Below are 18245 nucleotides of genomic sequence, written 5' to 3'. Positions count from 1 at the left end.
GGGGGGGGGCGGGGAGAAAGGGGGCGTGGCCTCCCCTCGCTTCCCCCGGAGGAGCAGGAAGGGGCGGGGGCCAAATGCCGGAAGTGGGTCCGGCGGCCCGGAAGCGGAGGCCGGGAGAATGGCGGAGGTGGTGAGTTGGGGGGCGGGGAGGGGGCAAACGGGGACCCTCCCCGGGCCGGGGGGATCCCTCGGGTCTCCCCGGACCCTCCTGGGCTGACGCTGCCCCCCTTCCCCCCCCACCGACCCGGCAGGGGGAGGTGTCCGAGGGCTGCCGCCTGCCCGTCCTGCGCCGTAACCAGGACAACGAGGATGAGTGGCGTGAGCGGGGGGCGGGGCTTGGAGGGGGCGGGGGCTGGACGGAGGGGCGGGGGAAGGGGGCGTGGCTTGCGCGGAGGGGCGGGGTGGCGCGAAGGGAGGAGGCGGGGCTTGTGAGACGATGGCAGGGCCTGAGTGGCTGGGAGAAGGGGCGGGGCCTGGGAGAAGGGGCGGGGCCCGGGTGGAGAGGGAGGGGCGGGGCCTGGAGAGGGAAGGAGGGGAGGGGGGGGGGATCGGTGAGGAGGGGCGGGGCTTTGGAGAGGGGCGGGGCTTTGGAGAGGGGGCGTGGTCTGCAGGGGATGGGCGGGGCCTGGGGCAGGGGGGATCAGGGGGTTTTGGGGAGGGCCGGGGGGGGGAACCGCCGGGTCCCCAGGGCTGTTTGGGGACGTTTGGGGGTGGGGGACATTCTGGGGGGCAAGAGGGGGGTTTGGGGCACAGCCCAGGCTGGGGAGGGGGGGTGTCGGGGGGGGTTCCCAAGGGGGTTTTGGGTGTCCCCGGGGGGGGAGGGGGGGGATTGTCCCCAAAAGGGGGGTGGTGACACCCCCTCCCCGGCCCCAGCGCTGGCCGAGATCCTGAGCGTGAAGGACATCAGCGGGAGAAAGCTGTTTTACGTCCACTACATCGACTGTGAGTGGGGGGGGGACGGGGACACGGGGGGGACACACACGGGGGGGAGGACACGGGGACGGAGGGGGCACACCCCCCCTCCCCCCTTGTGTCCCCAAGGGCAGGGTGGGGACACAGAGCGGCTGCAGGGTGACACAGAGGGGCTACGGGGGGCGGCATGGGGTGTCAGCACACACCCCCCCCCATCGCCCTCTGTGTGTCCCCCCCACAGTGTTCCCAAGGGTGGGGTGGGGACACGGAGGGACTATGGGGGGGGGGGGGGTATGGCCCTGAGGGTGGCACCACCCCTTTTGTCACCCTGTGCCCCCCCACTTAGTGTCCTCAGGGGCAGGGGGCTATGGGGGGGGGACACAGAGGGGACATGGGGGGGGGCTATAGAGGTGTTATGGGGAGGCTGGGGGCTGCCAGCACCCCCACTGCCGTCACCCTGAGTGTCCCCCCCCCACGTGGGACAAGGTCATGGAGGGGCTTCAGGGCGGACACGGAGGGGACGTGGCAGGGTTATGGGGGACTGGGGGGTGCCACTGACACCCCCCCAGTGTCCCCAAGAGCAGGGCAGGGTCACAGAGAGGCTGCAGAGGGACATGGAGGGGCTGGGGGGGGGGACGGATGACAAAGAGGGGGCTTGGGGACGCCAGTGCCTCCCCTCTGTCACCCGCTGTCCCCCCCAGTGTCCCCAGGAGTGGGGTGGGGACGTGGAGGGGCTACAAGGGGACGCAGAAGGGACATCCAGGGGCTGTGGGAGGGACATGGAGGGGACGGGGGGGGTTCTGGGGGTGACAGTTCCCATCCTGTCACCCCATGTGACCCCCTCAATGTTCCTTGGTGTCCCCAGGAGTGGGGTGGGGACACAAAGGGGACATGGGGGTGTTCTAGCGGTGACCGTTCCCCCCCTGTCACCTCGTATGTGTGTCCCTTGGTGTCCCCAAGAGTGGGGCGGGGACACGGAGGGGCTATGGGGGGACACGAAGGGGACATGGGGGGGGGGGGGTCCTAGAGGTGCCAGCAACCTCCTGTCACCCCCATGTGTCCCTCCCAGTGTCCCCAGAGCAGGGTGGGGACGTGGAGGGGCTGCAGTAGGACACAGAGGGGATGCAGAAGGGCTATGGGGGGGGGGGGGGCGGACCCAGGAAGGAGCTATGGGGGGACATGGGGGTGCCATCGTCACCCTGTGCCCCCTCCCCGGTGTCCCCAGTCAACAAGCGGCTGGACGAATGGGTGACCCACGACCGGCTGGACCTGAAGCGGGTGCAGGTGCCGCGGAAGGAGGCCAAGACGCCCACCAAGAACGGGCTGCCCGGCTCCCGGCCCGGCTCCCCTGAGCGTGACCCGGTGAGGGGACAGCTTGGGGACATCGGGGGCGGCTTGGGGACATGGCGGAGGGACAGGTCCCGGGGAGAGGGGGCCGGGGCGGGGGGCGATCTGGGGAGGGGTGTTGTAGTTTGGGGCGAGAGATGGAGGGGAGATGGGGACAGAAAGTGGCCCTGGGGGACACCAGGGACAGGGGACGGACTTGAGGGGACACCAGGGACAGCGTGGGGACAGGGGACAGCTGGGGGGGGGGCTGTAGGGGACACCAGGGACAGGGGACAGATGTGGGGGGACACCAGAGGCAGCATGGGGACAGCCGTGGGGAGCTATGGGGACAGCCGTGGGGGGGACACCAGGGACAGCACTGGGGACACGTACGAGGGATAAGGGACAGCGTGGGGACTGTGCACTGTCACAGGGGGACACTAAGCACAGGGGACAGCGAGGGGTAGGGGACAGCACAGGGGGGACAGCGGGGTCAGGGGACAGCCTTGGGGACACGCAGTAGGACAGGGAAGTGTGGCGGCAGGGGACAGCCTTGGGGGGACACCAGGGACAGCACGGGGACAGTCCTGGGGACACACAGCAGTGACCGGGAACAGCCCCAGGGAGGCAAATACTCGGGACGAGGGACAGCGTGAGGACAGGGGACAGCCGTGTGGGGACAGTGGGGACAGCCCTAGGGAGACACCCCAGGGACAGGGGACAGCGTAAGGACAAGGGACAGCCTTGGGGAGGGTACGCCAGGGACGGGAGACAATCCCAGAGGGACACCAGGGATGGGACAGCGCGGGGGGGGGGGGACACGACGCATCAGGGACGAGGGACAGCGTGGGGACAGGAGCCAGCCCTGGGGACACACACCAGGGACAGGGGACGGCCCCGTGGGGACGCGATGGCCAGGGGACAGCCCTGGAGCCAGGAGGGGACACCCGGAGCCATTGGGGACAGACTCGGAGCCGAGGGACGTCCCCCAGACTCCCTCGGGGGGGGAGTGGGGACGCCCAGCCTCCCCCCGTGGCGGGGGGGACATTCCCGGGTCCCGTGGGGACACCAGGAGCTGTTGGGGACACCCAGAGTCAAGGGCCACCCCCATGTCACCCCCAACCCTGGGGACACCCCTGGGAGGGGGTGGTGGTGACACCCAGACCCAAGGGACATCCCCAGACACCCCCCCCACCACCACCACCCCCCCCGGGGGCCACCCCACACCCTTGGGGACATCCCCCACCCCTCTGTGGGACCTTGGGGACCCTTATGGGACCTCGGGGACATCCCCAACCCCCCCTTAGGGGACCTTGGGGACATCCCTGCCACCCAGGGAAGGGACACCGGGGATCCACCGGGGACAAAGCGGCAGGGGCGGGGGTGGGGAGGGGATTCCCGGCTCGGGGGGGGCCACCGCCCTTGGGTTTGTCCCCAAAGCCACGCGGTGGCTTCGTCCCCGCGTCCCCCCACGTCCCCCTAAACGCCTCCTCTTCCTCCCGGCGCAGAGGAAGAGCCTGGACCTGGCGCTGCCGGCGGCCCCCGCCAGCGGGAAGAGCTTGCCGGGGCCACCGGGGCCACCGGGGCCGGGGACAGGGACGGTGCCGGTGCCGGTTCAGATCACCCTTCGCTTTCACCTGCCCAAGGAGAGCGAGGCCGAGCCCCCCCCGGCCCCCCCGCCCGGCGGCCAGCGCCCCACGGTAACCCCCAGGGTCCCCACCTGTCCCCAGGGCGTCCCCTGACAGGTCCCGTGGTGGCCCCCCCTTCCCCCGCCCCCGGTCCCATCCCCCCCCCCCGTCATGGCAGCCCCTGGTTCTGGAGGGGCTTTGTCACCATCGCTGTCCCCCAACGGGTCCCCGTCACCGTCCCTGTCCCCAACAGGTCCCTGTCCCCAGCGGGTCCCTGTCGCCAGCGGGTCCTTGTCACTGAACTTGTCCCCAACAGGTCCCTGGTTTTGTCCCCAAGGGGTTCTTGTCCCCAGTGGGTCCCCGCCCCTGTCCCCAGTGGGTCACTGTCCCTGTCCCCAATGGGTCCCCATCACCATCTCTGTCCCCAGTGGTGTCTGGTTTTGTCCCCCATGGGTCACCATCCCTGTCCCCAAACGGTCCCTGTCCCCAAACGGTCCCCATCACCGTCCCCGTCCCTGTCCCCAACGGGTCCCCATCACTGTCCCTGTCCCCAATGGGTGCCTGGTTTTGTCCCCAACAGGTCCCTGTCCCCAGCGGGTCCCCGTCCCTGTCCCCAACGGGTCCCTGTCCCCAGTGGGTGCCTGGTTTTGTCCCCAGTGGGTCCTTGTCACTGAACTTGTCCCCAACAGGTCCCTGGTTTTGTCCCCAAGGGGTTCTTGTCCCCAATGGGTCACTGTCCCTGTCCCCAATGGGTCCCCATCGCCATCTCTGTCCCCAGTGGTATCTGGTTTTGTCCCCCATGGGTCCCCATCCCTGTCCCCAAAGGGTCCCTGTCCCCAACGGGTCCCCTGGTTTTGTCCCCAAGGGGTTCTTGTCCCCGGTGGGTCCCTGTCCCCAACGGGTCCCCATCACCATCTCTGTCCCCAGCGGGTGTCTGGTTTTGTCCCTAATGGGTCCCCATCCCTGTCCCCAAAGGGTCCCTGCCATTGTCCCTGTCCCTGACAGGTCCCTGGTTTTGTCCCCAAGGGGTTCTTGTCCCCAACGGGTCACTGTCCCCGACCCTAAAGGGTTCCCATCACCGTCCCTGTCCCCAGCGGGTGTCTGGTTTTGTCCCCAACAGGTCCCTGTCCCCCAACTGGTCCCCATCCGTGTCCCCAAATGGTCCCTGTCCCCAAGGGGTCCCCATCACCGTCCCTGTCCCCAACGGGTCCCCGTCACCGTCCCTGTCCCCAGCGGGTGCCTGGTTTTGTCCCCAGTGGGTCCCTGTCCCTGTCCCCGTCCCCAAAGGGTCCCCATCATTGTGCCCGTCCCGGTCCCCTCTGCTGTCCCCGTCCCCACTTGGTCCCTGGGTCTGTCCCCATCCCCCTTAGGTCTCTGTCCCCATGGTCCCCCCCCCACCGTGTCCCTCCCCAGCACCCCAGTGTCCCCATCACTGTCCCCACGGCCCCCGCTCCCCCCATTCCCCGGCCAGGTGTCCCCATCCCCGTGGCTGTGCTGGGGCCATACTGGGAGCACTGGGGGTGTGTGGGGGGGCTGCTGGGACCTCTAGGGACTACTGGGGCGATACTGGGAGCACTGGGGGGGCTGCTGGGGTGATACTGGGAGCACTGGGGGGGCTGCTGGGGACACCCAGGGGCTACCAGGAGCACCGGGGGGCTGCTGGGGTGATACTGGGAGCACTGGGGTGATACTGGGGACACCCAGGGGCTACCAGGAGCACCGGGGGGGGCTGCTGGGGTGATACTGGGAGCACTGGGATGATACTGGGGACCTCTAGGGGCTACTGGGAGCACTGGGATGATACTGGGGACACCCAGGGGCTACCGGGAGCACCGGGGGGGGGGCTGCTGGGGTGATACTGGGAGCACTGGGGTGATACTGGGGACACCCAGGGGCTACCGGGAGCACCGGGGGGGTGCTGCTGGGGTGATACTGGGAGCACTGGGGTGATACTGGGGACACCCAGGGGCTACCGGGAGCACCGGGGGGGGGGCTGCCGGGGTGATACTGGGAGCACTGGGGTGGTACTGGGAGCACTGAGGAGGGGCAACAGAGCCTCTTCCTGCTCCCAGTTGCCCTCCCAGCAGCAGGGCTGGGCCTTACTGGGAGGGACTGGGAGGGACCGACTGGTGTCCTTGCAGAAGCGGAAGGTGGAGGTGGTGTCACCCGCCACCCCCGTCCCCGCCGCCACCGAGACCTCGCAGGCCTCCGTCTTCCCCCAGGTGAGCGCGGGGCTTCCCAGTAACACCAGTACGCGGCCGGTGGCGACCTCGCGTTCGCACCAGTAGCAACTGGGACAATCCCAGTCACACCAATCGTTCCCCAGTACTGCCCCGTAAAACCAGTAGCCTCTCGGGAAAAACGATAAAACACCCAGTAACACCAGTAAACAACCAGTAACCAACGACTCACTAACTGGAAGCAGCAGTAACTAACCAGTACCCAACCAGTAACACCAGTAACTAACCAGTAACACCAGTAACCAAACACTAATTGCTCAGTAACCGCTTATTAACACAAGTGCCCCTTAGGAGCACCCCCTCCCCCTTCCCAGTACCCCCCCCCCTTCCCAATAACCCCCCCCAGTCCTCCCAGTAACCCCCCCTTCCCCATAACCCACCCCAGTCCTCCCAGTAACCCCTCCCAGCAACGGTCCCCTTCCCAGTAGCCCCCCCCCAGCCCTCCCAGTAACCCCTCCCAGTAACCCCCCCCTCCCAGTAACCCCCCCCAGCCCTCCCAGTAACCCCTCCCAGTAACCCTCCCAGCCCTCCCAGTAACCCCCCCTTCCCAGTAGCCCCCCCCAGCCCTCCCAGTAACCCCTCCCAGCAACCCCCCCTTCCCAGTAACCCCCCCCAGCCCTCCCAGTAGCCCCCGAACACACTCCCTCGGGGGGTTGCCTGTGCCTTGGCGGGGGGGCTGACTGCTGGGGGGGGGTTGTCCCCAGTACTTTGGGGTGTCTCCAAACCCTGGGGGGGGTCCCCTGACTCCTGGGGAGGGGCTCCCATCCCTTGGGAGGGTCCCCAAACCCGGGGGCAGGGGGGGCCGTCCCTGGCAGGGGCTCCCCAAGCCCTGGGGGGGTTCTCTGGCCCCTCTGGGAGGTGGGGGGGTCTTAGGGCCACTGGGGGGGTCCCCAGGCCCTGGGGGGTGGGGGGGGTGGCGGGGACGTTGCTGACCCCCCCTCGTTGCAGAACGGCTCCGCTCGCCGGGCAGTGGCCGCCCAGCCGGGACGCAAGAGGAAATCGGCCTGTCTGGGCACCGACGAGGTGGGGGGGACACGGGGGGGCGGACATGGAGGCAGGGGGGGACACTGGGGGGATGGGGCTGCCCAGCTCCCATGGGCCGGGGGCAAAGAGGGTGGGGGACGGGGGGAGAAACAGCCTGGAAACGGGGAAACTGAGGCAGGAGAGGGGGGAAAAAGAGCCTGGAAATAGGGAAACTGAGGCAGGAGAGGGGAAAAGAAGGGCAGAAACAGGAGGAGACCCACCTTTAAACTGGGGAAACTGGGGCGGGAGAGAGGAGAAACACCCTGGGAATGGGGAAACTGAGGCAGGAAAGAGGAAATGAGAAGAAAAAGGAGGGAAACCAACATTAAACTGGGGAAACTGGGGCAGGAAAGGAGAAACGAGACCAGAGAAAGGAGGAAACTTACCTTAAACTGGGGCGGAGAGAGGAGAAACACCCTGGAAACGGGGAAACTGAGGCAGGAGAGGGGAAACGGGGCCAGGAAAAAAACTTCACCTACCTTAAAGTGGGGAAACTTGGGCGGGAAAGGGGAGAAACAGCCTTAAACTGGGGGAACTGGGGCAGGAGAGGGAAAGTGGCACCAGAAAAAGGATGAAAACCAACCTTAAACCGGGGAAACTGGGGCGGGAGAGAGGAGAAACACCCTGGAAATGGGGAAACTGGAGCAGGAGAGGGGAACCAGAGAAAGGAAAGGGAAGGAAACCAACCTTAAACTGGGGCAACTGGGGCAGGAAAGGGGAGAAACAGCCTTAAACTGGGGGGACTGGGGCAGGAGAGGGGAGAAACAGCCTTAAACTGGGGAAACTGGGGCAGGAAAGGGGAGAAACAGTCTCAAACTGGGGAAACGGGCAGGAAAGGGGAGAAACAGCCTTAAACTGGGGAAACTGGGGCAGGAAAGGGGAGAAACAGCCTTAAACTGGGGGGACTGGGGCAGGAGAGGGGAAATGGCACCAGAAAAAGGATGAAAACCAACCTTAAACCGGGGAAACTGGGGCGGGAGAGAGGAGAAACACCCTGGAAATGGGGAAACTGGAGCAGGAGAGGGGAACCAGAGAAAGGAAAAGGAAGGAAACCAACCTTAAACTGGGGAAACTGGGGCAGGAAAGGGGAGAAACAGCCTTAAACTGGGGAAACTGGGGCAGGGAAGGCGAGAAACAGCCTTAAACTGGGGAAACTGGGGCAGGGAAGGCGAGAAACAGCCTTAAACTGGGGGGACTGGGGCAGGAGAGGGGAGAAACAGCCTTAAACTGGGGAAACTGGGGCAGGAAAGGGGAGAAACAGCCTCAAACTGGGGAAACTGGGGCAGGGAAGGGGAGAAACAGCCTTAAACTGGGGGGACTGGGGCAGGAAAGGGGAGAAACAGCCTTAAACTGGGGGGACTGGGGCAGGAGAGGGGAAATGGCACCAGAAAAAGGATGAAAACCAACCTTAAACCGGGGAAACTGGGGCGGGAGAGAGGAGAAACACCCTGGAAATGGGGAAACTGGAGCAGGAGAGGGGAACCAGAGAAAGGAAAAGGAAGGAAACCAACCTTAAACTGGGGAAACTGGGGCAGGAAAGGGGAGAAACAGCCTTAAACTGGGGAAACTGGGGCAGGAGAGGGGAGACGAGGCCAGAAAAAACAGGAAACCCACCTTTAAACTGGGGCAACTGGGGCAGGGGAGAGCAGAAACACTCTGGAAATGGGGAAACTGGGGCAGGAGAGAGGAAACGGGGCCGAGAAAGGAGAAAAACTCACCTTAAACTGGGGAAACTGGGGCAGGAATGGGGAAAAGGAGCCTGGAAATGGGGAAACTGAGGCAGGAGAGGGGACCCAGAGGAAGAGAAGGGAACGAAACCAACCTTAAAGCGGGGAAACTGAGGCAGAAGCGCGGCTCAGGTGGGCAGGAAGGTCTCAGGGACGGGGGTAACCCCGATTTCCACCCCCTCCTCCCCCGACCCAGGACTCCCAAGACTCGTCGGACGGAGCCCCCTCGGCGCCGCGGATGACGGGCAGCCTGGTGTCGGACCGCAGCCACGACGACATCGTCACCCGCATGAAGAACATCGAGTGCATCGAGCTGGGGCGGCACCGCCTCAAGCCCTGGTACTTCTCCCCCTACCCCCAGGAGCTGACGGCGCTGCCCGTCCTCTACCTCTGCGAGTTCTGCCTCAAGTACGGCCACAGCCTGCGCTGCCTCCAGCGACACCTGGTAGGGACCCCCCCGCCACCCTTGGGACCCCCCCCCGACCATTAAGGACCCCCCCGGGGGGACTGGGGACCCCCCCAAAGGGACTGAGGACTCTCCTTGGGGTGGATCTGCCCTCCGTGGGGTGGTTTGGGGGGGCACTGAACCCCTTGGGGTAACACTGAACCCCCCAAGGCGGATTGGGGACCCCCCCGGGGCAATTGGGGACCCTCCTTGGGGTGGATCTGCCCTCTGTGGGGTGGATCTCTCCTCTTTGGGGTGGTTTGGGGGGGGCACTGAACCCTTTGGGGTAACACTGAACCCCCCAGGGCAGACCTGAGCCCCCTCAGGATGGATTGGGGACCCCCCTGGGGGGATTGGTGACCCCCCCAAAGGGACTGGGGACTCTCCTTGGGGTGGATCTGCCCTCCGTGGGGTGGTTTGGGGGGGCACTGAACCCCTTGTAGTAACACTGAACCCCCCAAGGCAGATTGGGGGCCCCCCCGGTGCGATTGGGGACCCCCCCCAAAGGGACTTGGGACTCTCCTTGGGGTGGATCTGCCCTCCGTGGGGTGGATCTCTCCTCTTTGGGGTGGTTTGGGGGGGGCACTGAACCCCTTGGGGTAACACTGAACCCCCCAGGGCAGACCTGAGCCCCCTCAGGGTGGATTGGGGACCCCCCCGGGGGGGATTGGGGACCCCCCTTGGGGTGGATCTACCCTCCATGGGGTGCACATGCCCCCTCTGGGGTGGCTTGGCAGGGGGGGGGGCTGCTAAACCCCTTGGGGTAACACCAACCCCCCCCCAAGGCACATTGGGGAGCCCCCCCAGGGAAGCTCAGGGACCCCCAGCATAACACTGAACCCCCAAGCGGTTGATCCGCCCCCACCGGGGTAACACTGACCCCCCCCCCCCCCAGGGCAGATTTAACCCCCCCTCAGACAACCCCACACACACAATTTACCCCTCCCAGGGATCCAATTCACCCCTCACCCCCCCCCCCCTTTTTTATTTGTCCCGTCCCCCCCCCCCCCCCAAGACCAAATGCGACCTGCGACACCCCCCGGGCAACGAGATCTATCGCAAAGGCACCATCTCCTTCTTTGAGATCGATGGCCGCAAGAACAAGGTAAAGTGGGACTGGGGGGGAGGGGGTGTCCTAGGGGGCAGAGGAGTCCTGGGGGGGTTCCCCTAAATACTGACACCCCCCCCCCCCCCCCCCCCAGAGTTATTCCCAGAACCTTTGCCTCTTGGCCAAGTGTTTCCTGGACCACAAGACGTTGTATTACGACACCGACCCTTTTCTCTTCTACGTCATGACGGAGTACGACTGCAAGGGCTTCCACATCGTCGGCTACTTCTCCAAGGTCGGGGGGGGGAAGGGCCTGGGGGGGCGTGGGGGGGGGTTAAAAGGGGGCTTTGAGGGGGTTTGGGGGAGCTGGAGGGGATGTGGGGGAGCCCTGGGGGAGGAAGGGTCGTAGGGAGCTTGGGGGGCTGGGGACGGGTCGGGGGGGGCAGGGCCTGGGGTAAGGGAGGGGGGGGGTAAAAGGGTAGGGAAGGGTCCTGGGGGGGGCTTTCGGGGGGTGGGGAAAAATTCTGGGAGTCCCTGAGGGACAGGAGGAATCTGGGGGGGGTCCCCAGAGGGGTTTGAGGGGTGGGGAAGGGAAGGTGGGAAGTGCCTGGGATTTTAGGGTGCTCAGCAGGTTTTTGGGAGACCCCCACAAGGGTGAGGTCTTGGGGGGGGGGCTTTTGGGGGTGCCTGGGGATTTGGCAGGGGGCAGGTCCCAGGGAGTTTTGGGGGGTCCCTGGGGGGGAACAGTAGTGGGGGAGTTCGGGGGGAAACCGGGGAGTCCCTGGGAAGGGGTTGGAGGGGGGGGGTCCCCTGGGCGGGGAGGGAAAATTGGGGGTGCCCCTGGGGGGTTTTGGGGTCCCAGCTGATTTTGCGGGGGGGGGCGATTGCAGGAGAAGGAGTCGACGGAGGATTACAACGTGGCCTGTATCCTCACGCTCCCCCCCTACCAGCGTCGGGGCTACGGCAAACTGCTCATCGAGTTCAGTGAGCGACCCCCCCGCATTTCCACCCCCCCACCCCCCCCCAGGGACACCCCCAAATCCCTGGGGACACCCCAAAACCCCCAGTGACACACCCCCCCCCCCCAAGCCCTCGCCAAGGCAGCTGTTCCCTCCCCAAACATCCATTGAGACGCTTGAAACTCCTCTGATAAAGCTGGGGGGGGTGGGCTGTGGAAATAATCCCCCTGGGGACCCCAAAATTGCCTTTAAATGTCCTGAAAGCCCTTGGGGGAGGAGGCAACGCCCACTCAGAAGCCCCAAAATTACTTCGAGGGACCCCAAAATCCCCTGAAAAGCTTCCCAGGAGGTCAACACCTCCTTGGGGTACCCCAAAAATGCACCAAGGGACCCCAAAACCCCCGGGGGGGACCCCAGAAAGCCTCTCAGGAGGCCAACACCCCCTGGGACACCCCAAAATACACTGGGGAACCCCCAAAACCCTCCCAGGGGGTGTCAAAACCCCCGAGGAGACCCCAAAATGCCCCCTGGGGACCCTGCAGAGCCTCCTGGGGGTGGGGGGCAACCCCAAACCCCGTTTGGGGAGGGGAGGGAAACCCCAGGGAGACCCCAAAAACCCTGTCAGGGAACCAGACCCTCTCGAGACACCCCAAAATAACCAGGGGACCCCCAAGTCTCTCCCAGGCAGGTGGCCAAATGCTCTGGGAAACCCCAAAATGTCCCCCAGGGCCCCTGCAGACCCTTCTGGAGGCGGGGAGCCACCTCAAACCCCTTCTGTGGGGCAAACCCCGCTGTGGGCGGGGGGTGGGGGGGTGGGGGACACGACCCCAAAATCCCTCTCAGGGGGCCAGCTCCCCCAGGACACCCCAAAATTTAACAGTGGACCCCCAAATCCTTCTTGAGAGGGAGCAAACCCCCCCCTGGGAGACCCCCAAACTGCCCCCCGAGACCCTGCAGAGCCTCCTGGGGGTGAGGGGGCAACCCCAAACCCCCTCGGTGGGGTGGGCGGGGAGGGGAGGGGCAGGGTGGGGTGGCCCCCGTCCAGCCCCACACATGCCACCCCCCCCACCCCCCCCACGCAGGCTACGAGCTCTCCAAGGTGGAGGGGAAGACGGGGACCCCCGAGAAGCCGCTGTCGGACCTGGGGCTCCTCTCGTACCGCAGCTACTGGTCCCAGACCATCCTGGAGATCCTCATGGGGCTGAAGGCCGAGGGCGGGGAGCGGCCCCAGATCACCATCAAGTGAGCCCCGCCCTCCCCTCGAAGCCCCGCCCCCTTTATCCAAAGCCCCGCCCCCTCCCTTTTCCCCAAGGCCACACCCCCCCCCCCCCAGCAACTGGGGAACTGGCTGCTCCTCCTGGCCCCGCCCCCTCCCGAGGACACGCCCCCTCTAAGCCCCACCCCAGGCCATTCAAGCCCCTTTAAGCCCCGCCCCATTTATTTAGGCTCCGCCCCTTGTTTATTCCCGACCGAAGCCACGCCCACTTCCCAGGACACACCCACCCACCTTCTCTCAGGCCACGCCCCCTCTGGACAAGCCCCGCCCCCACCAGCCAGGGACAGGGTTGGAACCCTTAAGCCCCCACCCACCCCCAAGCCCCGCCCACCCCCTTAAGCCCCGCCCCATATCTCCTAGGCCACGCCCCCTTCCCAAAGCCTTTAGGGGTTCCTTTGCGTTTGGGGGGGGCCTCGGGGGGACCCGGATGGGAACGGAAGGGGGTGGGGGGGAATGAGGAGGGTCTTGGGGTGCCTCCCCCCCCCCCCACAGCCCCCCCCAAATCCCCCCCCCCATCATCCCCAGTGAGATCAGCGAGATCACCAGCATCAAGAAGGAGGACGTCATCTCCACCCTCCAGTACCTCAACCTCATCAACTACTACAAGGTGCGCCCCGCCGCCGGGGTCCCCCCCCCCCGCCATCGGGGTCCCCCTGGGGTCGGGGGGAGGGATGGGGGGCAGGGGCACACCTAGCTCTCCCGGGTTGGGCGAGGGGGGGGCCGCCACCACCACCAAGCCTGGGCCCCCCCCAAAACGCTTGTGGAGAGCCCAAGTCCACTTCGGAGCACCACAACCCTCGGGGGCATCATGGCGGGGGGGGGGGGGGGCGCACCCGGAGGCCTGGGTCCTCCTGGGATGGGGGAGGGGGGACAAGGGCACGCCTGGGTTCCGCGTGTGGGGGAGGGGGGGCCACCACCATGCCTGGGTCCCCCAAAAAGCCTCAGGGAGACCCCAACTCCCATTTGGAGCGTCACAACCCATGGGTGCATCGTGGTGGGGGGGCCAGCCGGATGCCTGGGTCCCCTTGTGGATGCCAGGGTACCCCTGGGCTGGGGGAGGGGGGGGCCACCAGCACGCCTGTGTCCCCCTAAAAGCCTTGGGGAGACCCCAGCTCCCCTTCGGAGCACCACAACCCTCAGTGGCATCACAGTGGGGGCGCACCCAGATGCCTGGGTCCCCCTCCTGGACACCAGGGTCCCTCTCCCTGACACCTGGGTGCCCCTCCCAGATGCTGGGGTCCCCCTGGGATGTGGGACGGGGGTAGGGGACCACCCAGGTGCCCCAAAAGCCTTGGGGAGACCCCAACTCCCCGTTGGAGCACCACAACCCTCGGGGGCATCATGGTGGGGGACCACCTAGGTCCCCCTCCTGGACATCAGGGTCCCCTCTCTCGGACACCGGGGTCCCCCTGGGTTGGGAGAAGGGGACAGGGGATGACGTGGGTCCCCCAAAAGGCTGGGGGAGACCTCAACTCCCCTTTGGAGCACCGCAACCCTCGGGGGCATCAAGGTGGGGGGCCTCCTGGAGGGCAGGGTCCCTGTCCCGCACGCCTGGGTCCCCTCGTGGAAGCCGGGGTTCCCCTTCCTGGGCACCTGGGTCCCCTCGTGGATGTCGGGGTCCCCTCCCCGGACGCCTGGGTGCCCCCCTGCAGGGCCAGTACATCCTGACGCTGTCGGAGGACATCGTGGAGGGCCACGAGCGGGCGATGCTGAAGCGAGTGCTGCGCATCGACGCCAAGTGCCTGCACTTCACCCCCAAGGACTGGAGCAAACGGGGCAAGTGGTGAGGCCACGCCCCCCCGGGCCACACCCACTCAGGCCACGCCCCCTCATCCCCACCCCACCCACCCACCCCCCCCAGCCGGTAATTAAACATCGTCACCTGGGTCTCGGCTCTGGCTCCTTTATTGAGGGGGGGGTGGTGGGGGCGGGGTTTAAAGATGCTCCGCCCCCTGGGAGGGGCTTCGCGTGTGGGCGGGGCTTGTCAGGGCTCCGCCTCCTCCCCGCTGTCCTCAGTCTCGGAGACGGGGGCGTGGATCTGGGGGGAGAGAAGAGGGTGAAGGGGGGGCAGACCCAGGCGTTCGGGCCCCGTAAGTGTGGGCCCAGGGACCTCCCCTGCCCTCCTCCCACCATAGAGCCAGCCGTTTGAGCCCCCCAAGCGTGGACCCAGATATCCAGGCCCCCCAAGTGCACACATGGGGACATCCCAGGCCCCAACCACCCACGGTCCCAGCCATCCAGGCCCCCCAGGTGCAGACCCTGGACCCCCCCCACACCCCTCCACCCACGGTCCCAGCCATCCAGGCCCCATAAGCGTGGGCCACAGCATCCAGGCCACCCAGGTGCAGACCCTGGACCCCCCCCCACACCCCCAACCCAAGGACCCAGGCATCCTGGCCCCCCAAGTGCAGCCCCTGGTGCCCGGGACTCACCGCGTGGGCGATGGGCCCCCACTGCAGCGCCAGGGCCAGCCCCCCGCCGGGGGGGGAACAGCATCAGCGCCCCAGTCTGTGATGGCATCGAAGGTCCCTGTCACCGTCACCCACCGGTCCTGGGGGACAAAGGTCTGAGATCAGCGTAGGGCAAGGGGGGGGGGGCACAAGCTGCCCCATAAAAAGGGATGTGGGGAGCAGCACGGGGGGCTCTACACCACGGGGGAGGGGGGGGGCTCTGCCCTTCACATGTGGGGCAGCCTCACCTGGGGGTCTCCCTCGTTACCAGAGGGGGGTTGCTCCTCCTCCCGCAGCAGCAACCCCTGGTAGCCGTGGGGCAGCGGCAGCTCCCGGCCCGCCATGCGCCGCCCCCGGAAGGAGGCCCACAGCTCTGGGCGGGGGGGGGGGGGGGGGACGCCAGGGGGACCAGAAGGGGGAACTCAGTGCTCCCAAACCTGCCCCATAGCGGCCCCATATGGCGCCCCCCCCCCAAACAGCCCCGCTCACCCAGCCCCATAGAGTGCCCCACAATCCCCCACCCCACAACCCGAGCCCCACAGCAGCCTCCCCCACACACCCCCCTCAGCCTCATAGACACCCCCAACTCCTGCTCCCCCAGCCCCACGAGAGGCCCCCTCCGGGTCCGCGCTCTCCCATCCTGGCCCCCCCAGACCCTCACAGACCCCCCCGTCAGCCCTACACGGGCTCCTCCGGTTCCCCCCTCTCCCATCCCGCAACAGCCCCCAGCCGCCCCCCCCCCAGCACCACGGGCTCCCTCCTCAGCCCCGCCGGTGCCCCCCAGGCCCCTTCCAGCCCCCCAGGAACCCCCTCCTCACATCACGGCCCCTCAGAGCCTCCCCCTACCCCCACACCCGAGGTCCCGGAATCCCCCTCGGTCGCTCACCGCCTCCGGGGCCGGGCTGGACACGCAGGAAGGCGGCCACGGGCGCGGGCCCGTCGCGCTCCACCCGGCAGGGCAGGAGCTGGACCGGCAGCCGGGGCCGGGCCGCGCCGGGAGCCACCCGCAGCCGCGTCCCTGCCGCCATGGTGGCGGCGCCGCCGGAACCGGAAGTGGAGGGAGAGCCACTGCGCCGGAAATTAAACGTGACGGGGAGCGCGATGCATGATGGGAGTTGTAGTTCTGGGCGGGGTGTGTCCCCAGCGCCATGGAGGCCTCCCCCCACCCTCCGTTTCCCCCCTCCATCCCCACAGATCCCTCTATGGGACACCCACGTCCCCCCCAGCCTCACAAGGACCTCCCATATTCCCCCCCCCAGCCCCACAGATTCCCCTCGGGACCCCCATGTCCACCCCCCCCAGCCCCACAGATCTGTCTATGGAGCCCCATTTTCCCCCCCCCATCCCCACAGGGCCCCCCTCAGATCCCTCTATAGGACCCCCATGGCTCCCCCCAGCCCCACAGGGACCCCCCTGACCCATGGATTACCCATGGGACCCCCCCATGCCCCCTGCCCAGCCCCACAGGAACCCCCCCCACGCACCCCCATCCCTGTAGATTGCCCCCATGTCCCCCCCCCCATCCCCACGCATCCCCCATGGAAGCCCCCCATGGCCCCCCCATTACCCCCCTCCAGCCCCACAGATTCCTCTATGGGCCCCCACGTCCTCCCCCAGCCCCACAGGGACCCCCCCTGCCCCATATCCCTCCCTCAGCCCCATGGAGTCCCCATGGCCACCCCCGTTCCTCCCCCCAGCCCCACAGATTCCTCCATGGGACCCCAACAGCCCCCAACCCCAGCCCCACAGGGCCCCCCCCCCAGCCCCATGGAGTCCCCCTGAGACCCCCATGTCCATGTGTCCCCCCCCCCCCAGCCCCCCGCCCCGGGCCGGACAGACGGACAGACACGGACTCTGCGCTCTCCCGTGTTCACGACACGTCCCGTGACAGCCCGACACGCCCCGTCACGCTTCGTCATACGCTGTCATGCCCCATCATACACCGTCATGCCCCGTCATACGCCGTCATGCCCCGTCATACGCCATCATGCCTCGCCATACGCCGTCATGCCCCGTCATACGCTGTCATGCCCCATCATACGCCATCATGCCTCGCCATACGCCGTCATGCCCCGTCACGCCTCGCCGTGCGCCGCGCCTCTTCATGCTCTGTCACGCTCCGCCACGCCTTGTCGCGCCCACGTCCTGCCCCGACACGCCAGGACACGCCGTGGCAACCGCGCAACAGGCCTCGTCACACCCCGCCATGCCATGTCACGCCCCGACACGCCCCGACACGCCCCCATCATGCCATGTCACACTCCGTCATGCCCCGCCATGCCCCGACGTGCCCTGTCACGTCCCGTCATGCCCTGACACGCTTTGTCATGCCCTGTCACACCCCGACACGCCCCGTCATGTCCCGACATGCCCTGTCACACCCCGACACGCCCCGTCATGTCCCGACACACCCTGCCACACCCCGACACGCCCCCGTCGTGTCGTGACACGCCCTGACACACCCTGTCACGCCCCGTCATGTCCCGACACGCCCTGCCACACCCCGACACGCCCTGTCGTGTCGCGACAACGCCCCCGCCACGCCCTGCCACGCCCCGCCACGCCCCGCCGTGTCGTGACACGCCCTGACACACCCTGTCACACACCCCGTCATGTCCCGCCACGCCCTGCCACACCCCGACACACCCTGTCGTGTCGCGACACGCCCCGCCACGCCCTGCACGCCCCGCCACGCCCCGCCGTGTCGCGACACGCCCCGTCACGCCTCCCCCTCCCCCCGCAGCAGGCGGGCCAGGGCCAACACCCCCCCCCAGCGCCCCCCCCTCACCTCGGCCCAGCCCCCCCCCCCGCCCCCCCCTCACCAGCACCACCCCCCCGCGGGGGGAGGGCGGCCGCCGCCACCCAGCCCCCCCCCCGCGCCCCCCCCCCCCGGCGTCCAGCAGGAAGGGGGCGAGGGCGGGGGGAGGGGAGCCCCCCCCGGCTTTGAGGACGAGGCGGGTTTCGGGGGGTCCCCCCTTCCCCCCCCAGCGCCCCCCACATGGCGGCAAAAGCCCGGCGGCGGCGGGGGGGGTCCCAGGGGGGGGGGCAGGGCGAGGGGGCGCAGCTGGAGCCCCAGGGGGAGGGGGAGGGGGGGGGAGGGGGGCGAGGAGGGACCCTCCTCCTCCTCCTCCCTCCCCCCCCCCCCCCCCCGCCCCGGGGTGAAGATGGCGGCGACGGGGAGGGCGGGGGGGGGGGGGGGCCGGCGGGGGCG

The 18245-nt window shown here is 67.6% G+C and overlaps 2 protein-coding genes and 1 long non-coding RNA gene across 8 annotated transcripts; 1 reads left to right on the top strand and 2 right to left on the bottom strand.

Moving 5' to 3' along the window:
- Positions 1–40: 40 nt before the first annotated feature.
- On the top strand, positions 41–14448 carry KAT5 (lysine acetyltransferase 5). Of its 6 annotated transcripts, none has more exons than XR_008464307.1 (14): positions 41–130; positions 252–313; positions 874–942; positions 2138–2274; positions 3747–3938; positions 6008–6088; positions 7055–7129; positions 9053–9301; positions 10317–10406; positions 10504–10644; positions 11240–11328; positions 12391–12550; positions 13110–13191; positions 14237–14290. XR_008464307.1 is itself a non-coding variant. In XM_054187809.1 (14 exons), exons 1-14 carry the CDS (start codon positions 75–77, stop codon positions 14369–14371), a joined length of 1623 nt encoding a protein of 540 aa, XP_054043784.1. In that variant the 5' UTR covers positions 41–74; the 3' UTR covers positions 14372–14448. The 6 variants fall into 6 exon arrangements, 5 of the variants coding, with proteins under 5 accessions (XP_054043784.1, XP_054043787.1, XP_054043786.1 ...); XM_054187809.1 differs by having other exon boundaries at positions 11240–11333; positions 14237–14448; XM_054187810.1 differs by having other exon boundaries at positions 63–130; positions 252–318; positions 11240–11333; positions 14237–14447.
- Positions 7239–9057, bottom strand: LOC128903935 (uncharacterized). Its single transcript, XR_008464308.1, has 3 exons — positions 8744–9057; positions 7516–7546; positions 7239–7407 (listed from the first exon to the last, which is right to left on the bottom strand). It is a non-coding gene; the product is annotated as an uncharacterized LOC128903935 (long non-coding RNA).
- A 23-nt stretch (positions 14449–14471) lies between the features above and the next one.
- On the bottom strand, positions 14472–16107 carry RNASEH2C (ribonuclease H2 subunit C). The gene is given in 5 exon segments (XM_054187815.1): positions 14472–14622; positions 15017–15069; positions 15072–15135; positions 15283–15407; positions 15921–16107. Coding segments are annotated over 5 exon segments (438 nt in total). The 5' UTR covers positions 16063–16107; the 3' UTR covers positions 14472–14568.
- Positions 16108–18245: the final 2138 nt, after the last annotated feature.

The sequence above is a fragment of the Rissa tridactyla genome, unplaced genomic scaffold (genome assembly GCF_028500815.1).
Source record: "Rissa tridactyla isolate bRisTri1 unplaced genomic scaffold, bRisTri1.patW.cur.20221130 scaffold_765, whole genome shotgun sequence".
In the NCBI taxonomy this organism is placed as follows: domain Eukaryota; kingdom Metazoa; phylum Chordata; class Aves; order Charadriiformes; family Laridae; genus Rissa; species Rissa tridactyla.
The sequence above is the reverse complement of the archived record's forward strand: the minus strand, read 5'-3'. Positions and strand labels throughout refer to the sequence as shown.